Source organism: Polypterus senegalus, chromosome 13, assembly GCF_016835505.1.
Source record: "Polypterus senegalus isolate Bchr_013 chromosome 13, ASM1683550v1, whole genome shotgun sequence".
In the NCBI taxonomy this organism is placed as follows: domain Eukaryota; kingdom Metazoa; phylum Chordata; class Cladistia; order Polypteriformes; family Polypteridae; genus Polypterus; species Polypterus senegalus.
In genome coordinates this window covers 66,926,467-66,943,306 of record NC_053166.1, presented here as the reverse complement: position 1 = coordinate 66,943,306, position 16,840 = coordinate 66,926,467, and the positions used below count along the sequence as shown (strand labels likewise).

Genomic DNA, 16,840 nt, shown 5'->3' with positions numbered 1-16,840 from the left:
TGATCAGGTTAATGGTGGGTGTTTTTGAGGACTCTGCATTGGTCCATATGTGAGGGGTGAGCGTGAATGTGCCCTGTGATGAATTGCCACCATATCTAAGGCTGCTGCCCACCTTGCATTCAAAAAGACAATGCTAGGCTTTAGGCTCCTGTGACTCAAGACTTCCATGTCAATTGTCACCACTAAACTAGATATGGTGTGTAATTTTTACCTGAAATCGCGTAATTAGTAATTATTTCAGATCAGGACCAGATAGTCGTCAATACTAGAACTGCACAGTCATCTAAGATTACCATTCAAGGCTTCAGAATATCAAAAAGATATTGTTTGGGAATGTAGTCTGATATTAGATAAATTATTTGTGCTCATCCATATCTTGCACTTGTTTTTTTAGGAGAAGAAGTGAAAAACCCACAGAGGTCCATCCCAGTGGGGATTGTAGTCTCCTTGGTGATCTGCTTCCTGGCTTACTTTGGGGTTTCAGCAGCTCTTACTCTAATGATGCCATATTACGAGCTTAGTATCCATAGCCCACTACCTGCGGCTTTCGATTATGTTGGATGGAATCCTGCAAAATATGTAGTAGCGGTGGGCTCCCTCTGTGCACTTTCCACCAGGTAAGGTTACCAGGAGGAAATGTTTGGTAAGAACTACATTCTTCATTCCATAGAAGGAAATATGAATCTAAACTAAAAATAAAATGTATTTGAAGCAGTGTGCTATGTTATGTGAACTGATGGCAAGAGTGTTCCAAAACATCTCATGCAATTACAGGGTGGAACATGAAAAGTAGCCCAGTGTCAGTGCATATGTCATGAAGTTAGTATAAAGAATTTTATTAACCATTTTAAAGGCCGAGCTGAAAATTATGTTCCCTGTTAGGGATCCAAAGCTTCATACAACATGCTATGTTCCCGAAAACAATCCTCAGCCTATTTATTGTTAAACACACTGCTTCAGCTTAAGGCCATATCATATTATACGTGGGGATTTTCAGTCATAGCCTTCATTTACATAATCTTAGCAGGTCAGAGGCAGTCGGTGGAGTGCTCCTGTGATGCTGGTTTCCTAATGTGACATGCCCAGCAACTCACTCCAACTAGTCCATGACTCACCTCGACGAAATCTAAAAGGTTTGATTTTATCCTTAGTTGTAGGGTAAGGCATGTGTACATGAGGGCTGATAGCCAATCAATGCTCATCAGGAAATACAATGCATATAATGTAGCATCGAGGAATAAGAATGCCCATGTTTTGGAGCTTGTTTGTCTAATGTCTTGTGTTTTGTATACCACGAAATAATGAAAAAAAATGCTAAGATTGCTGCTGGACTCATCATGTCTAATAGCCTTTGTACAGCACCAGTGCCATCATGCAGTACACTTAGTAGTTGTCAGGAAAAGGATGCACTCAACCAGTAAATGTGACATTCTCAACCATTTTCAGCAGTTTAGACTGACAAGGTGAGGTGACAAGATCAACCCCTGCAGTCAGCAAGTCTGGGGTGGCCAATAACTAGAAGACACACAATGTGACATCGGCTTTTTGAGGACTTCTTTCCATATGATTTATAATGTTAGAAACAACCTCTGGTTGAAGGGTTTTTTGGTTTCTGTGAATTGCTTACAGAAAAAACAGTACTTAACTTTTTCACCAGTTGTAAATTGCCAACAGTGAGAAAAGCAGAATTAAGGAAAAGGACCTGGAGACAAAAGAGAGAATCAAAGCCCATACATACGCTGAGGTCAAAAATCAGGGAAAACAACAAACACAAAACAGTAGAGCTCAAAATGCTAACCAAACATAGAATAAAGTTCAGATGCCACAAACTGTCAAAAACACTCAGAAACACAGCAAAATGTGTTTGCAATCCACAACACATTAAAGTTGATAGATCACTGCCATCGTAACATGAGACATTAGGGATGCTTCTAAAAATGAAAATATACAAAATGGCATTTGCTACAATGGGAAGAAAAATAACCAAATACTAGTAAAAAATATAGAAACACTACAAAAATATTCTTAATCCACAAACAAGTGAAGAAATTAGCTCTGCATTAAAGTAAACTACAAACATCATAAAAAATTGTTGAATTCCTCTCCTGGTTGGAGTTCAAAGCCATTTTAATGTCTTTTATGTTAATTTTTGATGCTTTTATTTTTGTTAATATTTTTGGTCATTTAATGTATGTGTGTTTATACTTATTCTATAATGTTCAATGTGTTTTGTGGGTGGTCCCCCAAGAGTGCCCATCATGGCAAAGGGCCTATAAAGGCTAAAGAAAACCCACAGTCCCTTGCGGTTCATTGTGAATGTGCTTGTGGTATGGTGAGTTCTCTTGTGTTATATCTGAGCTTTTGTGACTTATAAAATTATTGACATTGTGCTTTGCTTTTCCTCTATTCTTTGGATTCGTGTTTTGGAACATTGCTTTTGATTGTCTTTGCCATTTCAGGCAACTTCTTTGCCAGAACATTTTTTATACAAAAATCAATCTTTATTTTGTAAAGATTCTATGCTGCTCTTTGTGTCACTAGCCGGGTTTTGACAGTTTTACTCCCTCCTTAGGTCATTTTGAGTATTTTTGGGACTGTGTGTGCTTTGGAACTCTCTAGTTCATAACAGCATATGGCTCCAGAATTGAAATATGCTTTTCCAATGAGTACAGCATGTTCTTTAAGCACACAGAAATCACAACATTCATGAGTACTTTGTGCTAGCTCCACCTGGCAATGTTTACTGCTTATAAATCCACAGCGGGGTTCCTTGCCATATGCAGGTCTACTTTTTTTGTGTGCCACTCTGTAGAAAGTTACATCTATATTGATAGCATGTGGTTGGTTACTTTGAAAATGTACAAATGTAAGTGATAAATTACTGTATTGTTTTATGCTGTCTGTAACAAAATAAAACATAAATTGTATTTGCATGACTGTATTCATTACAATTGAAATGTTTTGAAGGTACTTTTCAACTTTTTTAGAATATGATGTAGTAACATAATGATAGCTTTGAAACTACCTCTGTAACAACTTTATAGCTATGCTTTGTAATTCTGTATTGATGTAGTTAAACCATTTTTCTCAACTTTGTTTTGCTACTTCAATTAAACAATCTGAGTGTAAGGTTATGGTAGAAATCTTTGTAAGCATACTATTAGAAAGAACTAATCTAATGCCTCACCCACGTTTCAAGATGAGCTTATTGTTGCATTTTTAAAATATTTATAAATTTTTTCTTTTTTGCCCTACAGTTTGCTTGGATCTATGTTTCCAATGCCTAGAGTTTTGCTTGCCATGGCCAGAGATGGGCTCATTTTCAAATTCTTAGCACGGGTCAGTTCTCGCAAGAGTCCAGTTATTTCCACACTCACGTCGGGAGCAGTTGCAGGTTTGTCTTGTTTATCAGCCCAACTGAAACACTTTTCTTGAGTCCAGAGCTTTCCTCTGAAAATCTGAATTTCCTAAATACAATACGTTCTCACTAATTGTTTTTCAGCACAGAAATTAATTGAAAGTTGGATATGCTGTAATGTTTCAAATAACAAGTAAAATTGGTAAATGTAAACTTAATGTAACTATATCTATATTGCTCAAAATAATTAAGAGAACACTTTATAATCACAGTCTAACACTTAGTCAACTAAGCTTGTGGGATACCAATCAGAGCAGTTAAGAAGCATAAGCGATAGTGAATCAACTTCACCCGCTTTGCTACAAATGAAAGTGACAACAGGTGCACTGGAGAGGCAACAGCAAGACAACCCCCAAAAAGGTTTTGCAGGTGGTGGCCACAGACAATTGCTCTCTTTTTATCCCTCTTGACTGATTCTTCTCTAGCTTTGCATTTTGCTAGTGTCCTTGTCACTACTGATAGCATGAGGTGATACTTGCAGCCGATTCCAGTTGCACAGGTAGTCCATCTCGTCCATGATGACACATCCATATGTGCCACCACAAAAAGGTTTGCTGTGTGTCCCAGCACAGTCTCAAGAGCTTTGAGAAAATGCCAGTAGATGGGCCGTTTACAATATTTAGAGCTGAACAGGACTGGAGAAGGGCATCAACCCAGTAGCAGGACCAATATCTGCACCTTTGTGTAAAAAGGAACAGAAGGAGTACTGCCAGAGCCCTACAAAATGACCTCTAGCTGGTTACTGGTGTTACTGACCAAACTGTCAGAAAAAGACTCATGGGTGGCATGAGGGACCGACATCCTCTAGAGGGACCTGTGCTCACACCCCATCACCATGCAGCTCAATTGGCATTCACCAGCAAATACATATTTGGCAGCTCTGCCATTGGTGCCCTGTTCTCTTCACAGATGAAAGCAGGTTCTCAATGAGCACATGTGACAGACAAGAGTCTGGAGTCTGCATCTTCATCCAGCATGACCAGTTTGGCTGTTGGTCAGTGATGGTCTGGGGAGCATACCTTGGAGGGTCGTACAGACCTCCATGTGCAAGCCTATGGTAGCCTGACTGCTGTTAGGTACCAGGATGAAATCCTCAGGGCCATTGTCAGATGTTACTCTGGTACAGTGAGCCCCTAGTTCCTCCCGGTGAAGGACAATACTCGGTCTCAAGTGGCCAGAGCGTGTAAGCAGTTCCTTGATAAAAACAGCATTGATGCCACTGATTGGCCCACACATTCCAAGACATGAATCCAATGCCAAGTAGCTCCACAGACTTGTTCAGAAGCTCACTGATGCCCTGATCCAGGTCTGGGGGGTGTTCCCCCAAGACACCATCCGCCATCTCATCAGGAACATGTTCAGACCTTTTTTGGGAGTGCATACAGGCACGTGGGGGCCATACACATTACTGAGTCATATTATGAGTTGTCATGCTGAAATTCACACAATTTGAATCAGCCTGTGACTTCAGTCTTTTAACTTTGATTTTCAGAGTGATGTTGAATCCAGCCCTCAATGGCTTGGTGATCTTGGTTTCCGTTGACCGTTGTCACATCATTTTGTTCTCAACAAAGTACACAGTATTACTCAGTAAAGGTTTTCCACTTGAATATTTCATTTATAAGTATTCTCTTAATTTTTTTAGGAATGTATATTTGAGTTAAAACACACATCTGTAGATCACAGCCGAGCATTTTTTAGTCCGATTTTATGTGCTTCAGCAGTTTTCATTTTTTAACTACATTTCAGTTACTGGGCACACTGTATCTAAATATCTTTGTCCTTTTTAATAGTTCCAGCTTGGAAATCTTACTCCTTCCTTCTTGTGTTCCCACTGTGACCAGATCATTTGTTAATTTGTTACACTAATTTTTAAATATAATTCCATATATTTAACTTGATAATCATTTTTTTCTTCTAGATTAACTTTATTTTTATATCAGGTGTGCATATTTCAGCTCCCGGATGGCCACAGTAGCACTTGGGATTCTTCTCAATTAGGTCAATAATACTCCTTCCAGTTTTTGGGTTCTGTTGGTGTGGTACAGTGCGGAGGTATTAACACAGTATGTTTTACTGTCTGTGGTTGACAATCTAATGCTGGAGACTGACCTTTTTAATATGCTAAAAATTATTTGCTATATGCTGAATACATTGCATTCTAATTTTATCATTTCTACTAGTAAAGACTCAAAAACTGTGACTTCCTTTTTTTCAACTCTTTAAATTATTGGCTTCTAAGCCTTCCTAACAATATGCCACCCAAATATCATCACAGTGCTCTTCCGCAGCAGTTTTTATTTCGTCTGTTTGAATAACATATCTTACCTGCATACAGTATGTGCATGAAAGTTTTAATGAATGTGCAGCTGCATTTCTATAGATCTTTGAAGGGGTATTCATGGTGCTTCTCCTTTACATGGCACAGAGCCTCCATAGGCTGTAAGTTAAAAGCAAGGGCTCAGCTCTTGGTGCTATGGTTTCTGGATGCTTGCAAATTTTTTATGTATGTTTAGTTTTTTTTCTATTACGTTTTACTGTAGGATTTTTGGTTCGCTGAATATGATTGCTGTATTAATTTACCACAAAGATTCTGTTTCAATGTTGGAAAAAATATTCTGCGTCTTTCCAATGACATTTTGTGTTTTCTGGGGCAGCTCCATGTTACTGTTACTTTAACGTGACTTCGTTGTTGTGGAGTGCATTCCCGGAACAACAACACCAACATTAATTTATGTACTGTAGCACAGTTTCATACAGTTCAAAGTGCTTTACATGATGTGAAAGAGAAAGTTACAAGAAAATAAAAACAAATACGATTAAGCAATAATATTAAAGAATAAATAACAGAAAAAAAATAAATCTATATGATCTTAAAAAACATTTAAATCTAGTCTTCAAAAAATACATTTTCAAAGCATTTTATTATTGGATTAACTGGGTTTTAAGATTAATATATGAATGTAGTGCACTTTATTAACATCAACTGTAATAGCTCAAGTAATATTGTCAAGTAACCAATATTAACTACAGTATATGACTAGTTACACATTTATGCATTACTCATAATAAGGTTTTTACTGTTTGTACTGTCCATTCTGCTTCCTTTAGACTTTTAGACTTCCACCTTTTCATCTTTATCTTTTTAACATTAATTCTTATACTATAGTGTAATACTACAGTGCCAATTCATATTTTATAGCCTTGGCTAATGGTTCATGGTAATAGTGTAGTTAGTAGTATAAAGTCAGGTTATAAATGATTTGTTTCACAAGTGGAAATTGCCAAAACAAAAAAAAAGAAAACTGTGCATACAGTGTAAAAATAAAAACATTAAAATATATCGTCATTCAAACAGAGTCCTGTATCTATAATTTCAATGCTATTTACAGGACCAAGATTATTCACATTTAATTCATCCTTGTTTTTCTGCAGCTATCATGGCTCTCCTGTTTGATCTAAAGGCTTTAGTGGATATGATGTCTATTGGTACTTTATTTGCCTACACTTTGGTGGCTCTTTGTGTTTTAATACTCAGGTAAGTAACTTTGAGCCTACTTGGTGCCCTACCCACTGAACTAGTGTGGAAAATGAGAGGCAGAGTTCTCTTGTTTGCATCTTCTACTAAAGGTATCTTCTCAGATTTGGGCTATGAAAGAGCAGCACACAATTTAAATTCTAGATATAATTAAAGTTATAACACTTATAAAGTTATATAGTTAAAGTAATCTGACTTTCAAGCCTCATGATCCTTTGCATCAGAGGCATTACATCAGCTGACAATGTTATGAAAAGATCTATCTATCTATCTATCTATCTATCTATCTATCTATCTATCTATCTATCTATCTATCTATCTATCTATCTATCTATCTATCTATCTATCTATCTATCTATCTATCTATCTATCTATCTATCTATCTATCTATCTATCTATCTATCTATCTATCTATCTATCTATCTATTCACTTCAGTTCCTATTAAGGTCTTGAATCCAACTGCCACAAGGTTTGATTAGCACAGGGACGCCAAAGACACAGGTTTTACCAAGGTTTCCCTAAGTAGAGAGAAGACCTTTTGGGGTCAAAAGCCCATGCTGTTGATTGGAGACCCCATCTTGAAAATAAAACTGTAAATAGAAGTGAAAGGGGTGCTCTGTGATTATTCCTGCAAGCTATTACTGTGTAAAAGGTTGCGTAAAAGACTAGGAGATGGGAAAATGCTGAAACAAACTTTAGAGACTGGCTAAGGTCAAGATCCGGCAATTTGAAAATAATCAGGCAATCAAACCAATTCAAATCTAAGTCAAAATAATGTGTAAGCATTTCCTGCCAAATAATCAAAGAAAACTCTCAAAGCCACTTGCAAAGCAGCACAAATCCACTTGTAATGTATCCACTTACAAATCATAAACAGGAAAATAATGATCAGGGGAAGACTCTTGACCAATGAATATGGTGTTAGGTCTTCAATTCAAAATTACCCATGATGCTTTAGTTTCCTGTTTATGAGTTGCACATTTTGCATTATGTACATTTTGAGCATATGATTGTGAGCTTTTAATTTTTTTTATAAAAATTTTTCACATCATTTGAAATTATTAAATTTTCTTGGTCGTCAGTACAAACTACATGTGATAAGTAACATATAAAAAATATCATTTCTGGGTTGAGTATTCCTTTAAATAGAAGGCAATCCTATATTCAAATGTTAGAGAAAACCAGAAAATACAAACAAATGATCAACAAGGAGTTCGCAGGCTTTTATCCAATCTTGGGTAAATTAGAAGTAAAAAGGGTGACAATTAAATAGTTGCATCAATTATTTTTATTGCTGCAACATTCTGTTGAATTGTGGGAAATGTTACCTAGGTAAGGAACAAGGCAAAATGCACAACATAGCCTCACCCGTTTTTCAAACAAAATGGTATCAAAAGAAAATGTAAAAAATGAACTTTTTTTATAAAGCCTTCGCAGAAATGGACACAGAGAAGACATCGAGATTACCTTATAAAAGCCAGTCATTTTCTAACCCGCTTATGCCTGAACAGGGTTGCGGAGGTCTCCTGGAGCCTATCCCAGCTAGTATAGGGCACAAGGCAGGAACAAACCCTGGATAGGGCGCTGGTCCATCGAAGGGTGAATACTCACACCCCAACTACACTCTAGAACCAATTTAGGATTATCAAATCACCTAACCTGCATGTCTTTGGACTGTGGGAAGAAACTAGAGAACCCGGAGGAAATCCACACAGACACAAGAAAAACATGCAAACTCCACGGCGAGAAGACCCGGATTGTGAACCAATGCTCTTCTTACTAAGAGGCAGCAGCACTACCACTGCACCACCGTGCCACCTGACTTTATAAAAGAGGAGAAAAAGATTTACAGATGAATTCAATTATAACTTATAATAGCTGATCAACATGCAACACATTTCCACTTTCTGACATCATGATTAGTGATTATAAAGACTTTCAAACCTGCGTCTTCTTTAGCTGAAAAATCTCAGACCACATTGGTCAAAACACTTGCATCCCGTTAAGCACCTCAACAGAACTACTTTTACTTAATGCAGTAATAGTGGGAACTTCAGACAATATCAAGCTAGAGTTCAAGGTCATTTGTGATGATTAGACAGATATATTGCATTAGAGGAGCATGTGGCTTTTTTTATCTCCGTTCATTAATATTAGATAGATAGATAGATAGATAGATAGATAGATAGATAGATAGATAGATAGATAGATAGATAGACAGATAGATAGATAGATAGATACTTTATTAATCCCAAGGGGAAATTCATATTATGCTGATGTCATTTAACTAAATAAAGTGCAAATGTTTCTTCTACATTGTATTGAAATGTAATGCAGTTTGTCACTTGTTTGTTACTATTCCCTTTCACCTATTATACTCATCTTAGTTTGTAAATCTAGTAAATGAAAGTAAAATGTCATTTTGTAATTCCTAAGGTTAACTTGTATAATACGAAAAGTTTATCTGAGGGTTTAAAACTGCACTTGGTTGCTGCAATGTGCATTGTGAAGTGTGTGAAATGCAGTTGCTGGATAGTTAAAAATATTGACAATTTATAAAAATAAGAGGTGACCATTCAGTCTATTATCGCAACAGATCTCACTGTAGGGTCCAAGTTGTTTGAGTGGCCATCTGTTAAGAAAAATTTCCTCATTCCAGAATAAACTGGAATTATTTCTAACATTTAATTTTAGTAGGGACAGTATGATCATGGAGCTTTCCTTTTTTAAGTATTAAAAGTGCTTTTTCAGATATACTGTAATGTTTACCTTCAAAATAAATATAACATTTGAGTACATTAAGATTACTGTGGTGCTACAATACTCTTCTCTACATTTTATTTGTTTCATTCATGCAGGTATCGAAGGGACCCTACTGTGGACATTTTAGAGGACAACAAGACACTAACTGGAGCATCTAAGCTTTCCTTCCTAAATCCTCCTCAGCACCCAACTCCAAAAAGCTCCAGACTTGTGACTGGTATCACAGGGTTCACAGGTGAAAATGAAATATTTCCATATCATACTTTATATTATAAGTGAAATGTTTGTAAAACAGAAAGAAACCAATATAAAAGTGACTATAGTTAATCCAATTTAGAAATAGTCTGATGGCTGTGATATTATTATTCGCTGAAACATTTATGAATAATTCCGATAGTTTCTGATTCCTGCTATTCCCTTTTGGCAGTGTCATAACTGATGTTTTCTGTTTTTCAGTGGTCCTGGTTATTGCCTTGAGTGTGCTTCTTACTAAAGCAATAAATTACTTACTGGAGAAACAAGCCTGGACCATTGCCTGTGTTACTATTTTACTTTTTCTTTTAATTGTTGGAATCTTTGTCATCTGGAGACAACCACAAAGTCAAAAAAGAGCAGCATTCATGGTGATTTGCAATTTTTTACTTACACTTTATCTCTAAAAAAATCTGTTTGTGACGCCTGTTTTAGATTTTCTATTAAAAAAGTATCATCTACGAGGTGTGATCCAATAATATGGTGAATGTCCATCCATCCGTTATCCAACCTGCTATATCCTAACTACAGGGTCACGGGGGTCTGCTGGAGCCAATCCCAACCAACACAGGGCGCAAGGCAGGAAACAAACCCTGGGCAGGATGCCAGTCCACCGCAGGGCGCGCACACGCACACCCACCAAGCACACACTAGGGACAATTTAGATTCGCCAATGCACCTAACCTGCATGTCTTTGGACTGTGGGAGGAAACTGGAGTACCCGGAGGAAACCCATGCAGACACGGGGAGAACATGCAAACTCCACGCAGGGAGGACCCGGGAAGTGAACCCAGGTCTCCTAACTGTGAGGCAGCAGCGCCACCGTGCCGCCCTGTTGAATGTTTAAATTAAAAAATCTATATATATATCACAGTAAAACACACATTCCCATTAATCCTCCTCAAAATACTCCTCCTTGCTTCTTGCTACTTTCTGAAGCAGTTCTGGAAGTACTCTTACACGATTGCCTTTAGTTGCGCTGTTGTGGTTGCATCGATGTCCTGAATCGATTCAAAACATTTATCTTTCCTGGTCATTTTGACTTTGGGGAAGAGCCAGAAGTCATACAGTGTGAGATCCTGTGATTGCCATGCCAGAAGCAATGTGTGACATGAAGTGTTGTCATGATGGAGAATGAAACTGTTTGCCTATTTCTCAGGTCGGTTTCTAAGCACATCGTTTTTCACACACTCTAATAAGCCATTATAATATTAGTGTTCCTTGGTACAAACTTATTGAGGTCAAAAATGCAGTCATCCTCACCTTGATGTTGGATCTTGATTGACACACAGGACATCAAGGTAACCACGATAGCGCAACTAAAGACACTCACGAAAGAGGACTTCCAGAACTGCTTCAGAAAGTGACTAGAATGATGGGATAAGTGTGTTCAAAGCAAAAGGAGTATTTTGAGGGGGATCAATGGCAATGTGTCTTTTACTGTAATCATTTTTTTTATTTTAACATTCACCATATTTTTTGATCACACTGCATCATTTGAGGGGCACAGATTATCATCCAGCTATACAATAGACACAAACAAGTTAAGAGAGTTTGAAATTCATCATATTCACAAAGAATAAAATAAACTTGAATAAGACATTAGGTAAGTGAGTATTCAAGCCAGGACCTGAATTGTACTGCATTGTCGAAGGAAAAAAACTTTCTTTTGGTAAGCCTTCCTTTATATACAAACAAAGAGTATATAAAGATACTGTTATGTTCATATCGGACTTGAAGAGAAATCCTGTCCTGACAGAAATTTATTTAAAGCAAAGCCGATTTGAGCAGATGTTTTCTTAAGGAGGGTGCAGGTCTTCACTTATACGTATATAATTTCATGCTGTGGCGAGACAACATTTAAGGAGTTGCAATGGGAACGTTTGTAACCTCACTGAAACAAAAGATGGGTCATATTATGTTTTAGGTTTGGTGAATGGACGAAGGGGTTAAACAAGCCCACCCTAACTAATTAAACTGCTCAATGGTGACTTTAAAACATCAGATGCACTGAGCACTCCTCAACACTGTCACTACTGAAAATCACACCCACTGCTGAAATAAAAAGAGAGCCCTTGCAACATTCAACTATCGACAAAGATGTGTACTTGCACCCTCAGGCATCCTGGTAACATTGTGGACTGACAGCTCTTGGCTGCCATTTTGATTACAGCCCCCAAAAACGCTGCTAGTATATCTGGTTTCTGTAAATTCAGTTGTGTTTATGTGACCTACAACAAAGCACTGCTCCATTCAGAGCTGGCCAGTCCTACTGGCACAAATGTTGTCTTCCCACAGCCCTGAAATTGATCAGTAAGGGATCGATTGATGGATAAGCATTACATTATGGCATTTTAGAAAAATCAATGAAAGCTAACAATACAAAAAAAAAATGTTAGTACTGAGTTGGTCCTCTCAGTCACATAATTTTTAGTAGAGTAGTAAGAATACATTGGTCAGGAGATGAAAATCCAAGCTAAGTAGAAGAAAGTACTAAATGCATGTGATTTGAATCTATCTATGGCTTTAAAACAAAAATAATATGAAAATCCAGTGTCACAAGTTCATTTTTCTATCACTGTAATACAAACTAATCCCTTAATCTTCCAGGTTCCCTGTTTGCCCCTTCTTCCCATCGTGAGCTGTTTTGTGAATGTGTACCTCATGGTGCAGCTGGGTGCTGATACTTGGATTCGCTACGCTGTCTGGATGGGAATAGGTGAGGATTCTGGCACTTATCTTGGCTTATATTAATGCTTTCAGTTCAACAAATTAAGAGTCCAAACATTTTATAAGCACCTCTGAATTCTTCTTCCTGTTTTCTCACTTTTGTGTCGGGTCAATGTGTTTGATCTGCCTTCTCCAAACAGCTTGGTCCTGCACCTCTTCACAAGTCAAGCACTTATCCTTCAGGTTTTCTTTCACTTTTCCTATCCACCTACACTTCAGCCTTCCCCTGTGATTCTCTTCCATTCCTATCACTCTTTTGCCCCCATATTCATTGTCGCCTCTTTTCACATGTCCATACTATTTCAGCCTGCTTTCCTGTACTTTCTATGATATCTCTCCTACTTTTGTTGCACCTCTCATTGTCTCATTTCTCATTAATGCTCTTAATGAGCACTTAAAAAAAGTTTCATGTGTTTAAATTCCATGAGGAGGCTGGCTTACTAATAACTATATGCAAATGTGCAACAATTAAGAATATACACTCACTGGCCACTTTATTAGGTAAACCTTGCTAGTACCAGGTCGGACGCCCCTTGCCTTCAGAACTTCTGTACTTCTTCATTGCATAGATTCAAAAAGGTGCTGGAAACATTCCTCAAGGATTTTGGTCGACATGACAGCATCACACAGTTGTTGCAGATGTTTTGGCTGCACATCCATGATGTGACTCTCCTGTTCCACCACATCCCAAAGGTGCTCTATTGAATTACAATCTGGTGACTGTGAAGGCCATTTGAGTACAGCGAACTGTCATGTTCAAGAAACTAGTTTGAAACAATTTGAACTTAGTGACATGGCATGCTGGAAGTACCCGATGGGTACACTGCGGTCATAAAGGTTTCGACTTGGTTAGCAACAATACTTAGGTAGGCTGTGGCTGTGGCATTTAAACAATGCACATTTGGTACTAAGGGGCACAAAGTGTGCCAAGAAAATATCCCCTACACCATTGCACCACCACCACCAGCCTGAACTGTTGACGCAAAGCTGGATGGATCCATGCTTTGTTTTTGACACCAAATTCTGACCCTACCATCAGAATGGCACAGCAGGAATCAAGACTCAACCAACCAATGGCTTTCCAGTCTTCTGTTGTCCAATTTTGGTGAGAATGGGCGGATTGTATCCTCAGTTGTCTGCTCTTAAGTGAAAGGAGTGGCACCCGGTGTGGTCTCCTGCTGCTGTAGTCCAACTGCTTCAAGGTTCAATGTGTTGTGTCAGAGATGCTTTTCTGAATACCTTGTTTGTAATGAGTGGCAATTTGAGTTACTTTTGCCTTTCTATCAGAGGGTTGTGAGTGAAAATCCCAGTAGATCAGCAGTTTGAGAAATAATCAGACCAGCCTGTCTGGCACCAACAAGTCATCAGCTTTCTTCTCCATTCTGATGCTCAGTTTGAACTTCAGCAGGTTCATTCTGGCAGTGTCTACATGCCTAAATGCATTGAGTTGCTGTCATGTGATTGGCTGATTAGATATTTGTGTTAGCAAGCTGTTGAACAGGTGTATCTAATAAAATGGCTGGTGAGTGCAGTAGGTAGATGTCAATTACTCTATATTTGTTAAATGTGTCAAAATACATTTGATTATTGCTTTGTTTTGCATTTATAAGAATTAGCTAATAGTTGGCCAGCAAGGCTAGGAAACTGATACTTGTTCATAAGCTATTAACAAATTGTTCCATATTTAAGAATTACAAACTAATTATGCAACATAGCATAACATGACATAACATTACATGATGTAACACAACAAAACATAACATAACCTTCTTAGATAGATACTTTGTCTAAATGCAATTCAGGTTTACAAGACTCTCATTTATAATCTTGAAAAATAAATTACTTAATAATAATATTTCTCAGTTCTCTATTTTTTAGCATTAATAATACTCATACTTGGTGATCACATAGTTAGACAAAATGTTTCAAGGCATTTTCTTACAGTTTATTAACAGCAGTGAGGTTCAGCATTATTTAAAAAAGATTAGGTGTGCAATTTAAGGTTTCCTGATGACACAAGGGTTAGTGCTGCAGCAGCTCAATCGACCCGAGTTTCATTATCCTTAAGTGTGAGGAGGTTCTCTATGTGCTCCAATTTATTTTCTTTCACATCCCAAAGATTCTCATGTTAGTTTATCTAGTTACTCTAAAACTGGTACAGTATGGTGAGTGTGTTCTTCTGAGTGACCTGTTAGCATCCAGTTCAAGGTTGGCATCTGTGTCATCCATGGTGCTACTTGACCACCCATGGCACTGTAGTAGTACAGTATAACCAGGGAAATGGATGATAGTGGCATGCTAGCGCGACGTTTAGCACCACTGCCTATCAACTTGAGACATTTACGTTCAATTGTTAGCTGAGTCACTGCGTTTATATACAGTAAGTGTCCACTGTGTATTTAAATAGCAAGGTGTAACTGAGTGCATGCGTATGTGTGTGTGTTAGTGCCCTGTTTGATGGGCTGGTGTCCCTTGCCTTGGAATAGGTTCAGCTCATTATAATGTAAGATTGGCTTAACAAGATTCAGAAAATGAATAGAGGAAATGATTGTACCTTACTTTTTAAGAGTTTGTGAAGACACCAGGAATCTACAGTGTCTTTCATTTTAAGAATGTAAAATTATTTACAATATTGGCTGCTCCTGCTTTCACTTGTGAGAAATACCATTGGGAAGTTACTAGATTAAAAAAATTAGGGAAACAAATGCTAAGTCATCACTCCTAATTGGCTCCAAAAGTAGTAGTAAAGAATCTGTAGTAATAGTTGGTGTTATAAGTCAGGTATCAGGAAAGGCATTCATGCTGAAACGTCTACTGGAGAAGTCTACAACAACAACAACAACATTTATGTATATAGCACATTTTCATACAAACAGTAGCTCAAAGTGCTCAAGTCTAGTCAAAAAAAAATAGTGACCTTATGTAAAAATGGGAATAACTATTAATAATAGCTATTATTTTAGAGTTTTCTCTACTTTAGTGCATTATACAAAGTAGAAATCGTCCTGGAATTCACTAATGGAGCCTTTTCAGTGTAATAAATCGTTTTATCCATCCATCATCCAACCCGCTATATCCTAACTACAGGGTCACTGGGGTCTGCTGGAGCCAATCCCAGCCAACATAGGGTGCAAGGCAGGAAAGAAACCCTGGGCAGGGTGCCAGCCCACCACAGGGCACGCACACACACACACACACACACACACACACACCTAGCACACACTTCTGTTATTTGCTGTAAATGAGGTTGTATTTTTTCCAATTCAGCCTAAGTAAGTTTGTATTTCTATCAACATTATAATTTTGAACTTGAATGGCTTAATATTTGGAAGTCATCATTGCACCATAATCCAGTATTTCTAAAATTTTATACTATTTCTCCACAGGACTGGCCATTTATTTTGCTTATGGAGTTTTTCACAGCGAGCAGAGAAAACAAATGCCCAGGACCCCGCAGCAGCTCAACGTGGAGACAATCAAAATAGATGAAGGTATTGTAAAAGAAAAAGAAAAAGAACCATGAACTCCTGTTTCACCAGGGATCCGGTCATCTAGGGGCACTTAGGTACAAACAAAGGAGCAATGCACAAATCCTGCTGATCTGATGTTCATCACATGTGAAATGATGACTTTTGGGATTCCAAACGAGAGGGCTGGCAGAAGTAAGCATTTTAAAGCAGTTTTATTGCAATGAAATATCACGGCCTCTCCTCTTCTATGGCACTTTGGAATGTATATTTGCAAATGATACCTTTATCATTATAGAAGCATGCCACCTTTTATTTACAGTTCACCATTACATGCACTGCCATAACATTCAGCATGTGCAACATTTCAAGTCATGCCTAGAAGAAATTTGGCACATTTAAAATTAAGGCTATAAACAGCCAAGACTACCCAAAATGCTGTGTTTTTGATTAATTTAACATCCATTTCAGGGTTGGTTCTTACCTTGTGCCAATGCTGCCAATTTGAGTTTTGACCCCTCCTTTACTAAATGGGTTTAAAAATGGATCGATTGATAGCTATCTAGATGATCCTAATTAGTAATGTCCAGTTTGAAAGGGGTGCCAGGGTATGGTCACTAAAGGGATGGCAAAGGAAGGGTTAAACTCTTTAGGATGCAGGAATAGTGCCA

The 16,840-nt window shown here is 37.8% G+C and overlaps 1 protein-coding gene across 1 annotated transcript in view; it reads left to right on the top strand.

The window, feature by feature from the left end:
• LOC120542286 (cationic amino acid transporter 2-like) overlaps positions 1-16,840 on the top strand; it is a 101,370-nt gene that overhangs the window by 49,065 nt on the left and 35,465 nt on the right. Inside the window, exons 6-12 of the mRNA XM_039774621.1 lie at positions 395-617; positions 3,258-3,394; positions 6,854-6,956; positions 9,816-9,955; positions 10,177-10,343; positions 12,583-12,691; positions 16,089-16,193. Coding sequence (XP_039630555.1) covers positions 395-617; positions 3,258-3,394; positions 6,854-6,956; positions 9,816-9,955; positions 10,177-10,343; positions 12,583-12,691; positions 16,089-16,193 — 984 coding nt within the window. The remainder of the gene's footprint in view (positions 1-394; positions 618-3,257; positions 3,395-6,853; positions 6,957-9,815; positions 9,956-10,176; positions 10,344-12,582; positions 12,692-16,088; positions 16,194-16,840) is intronic.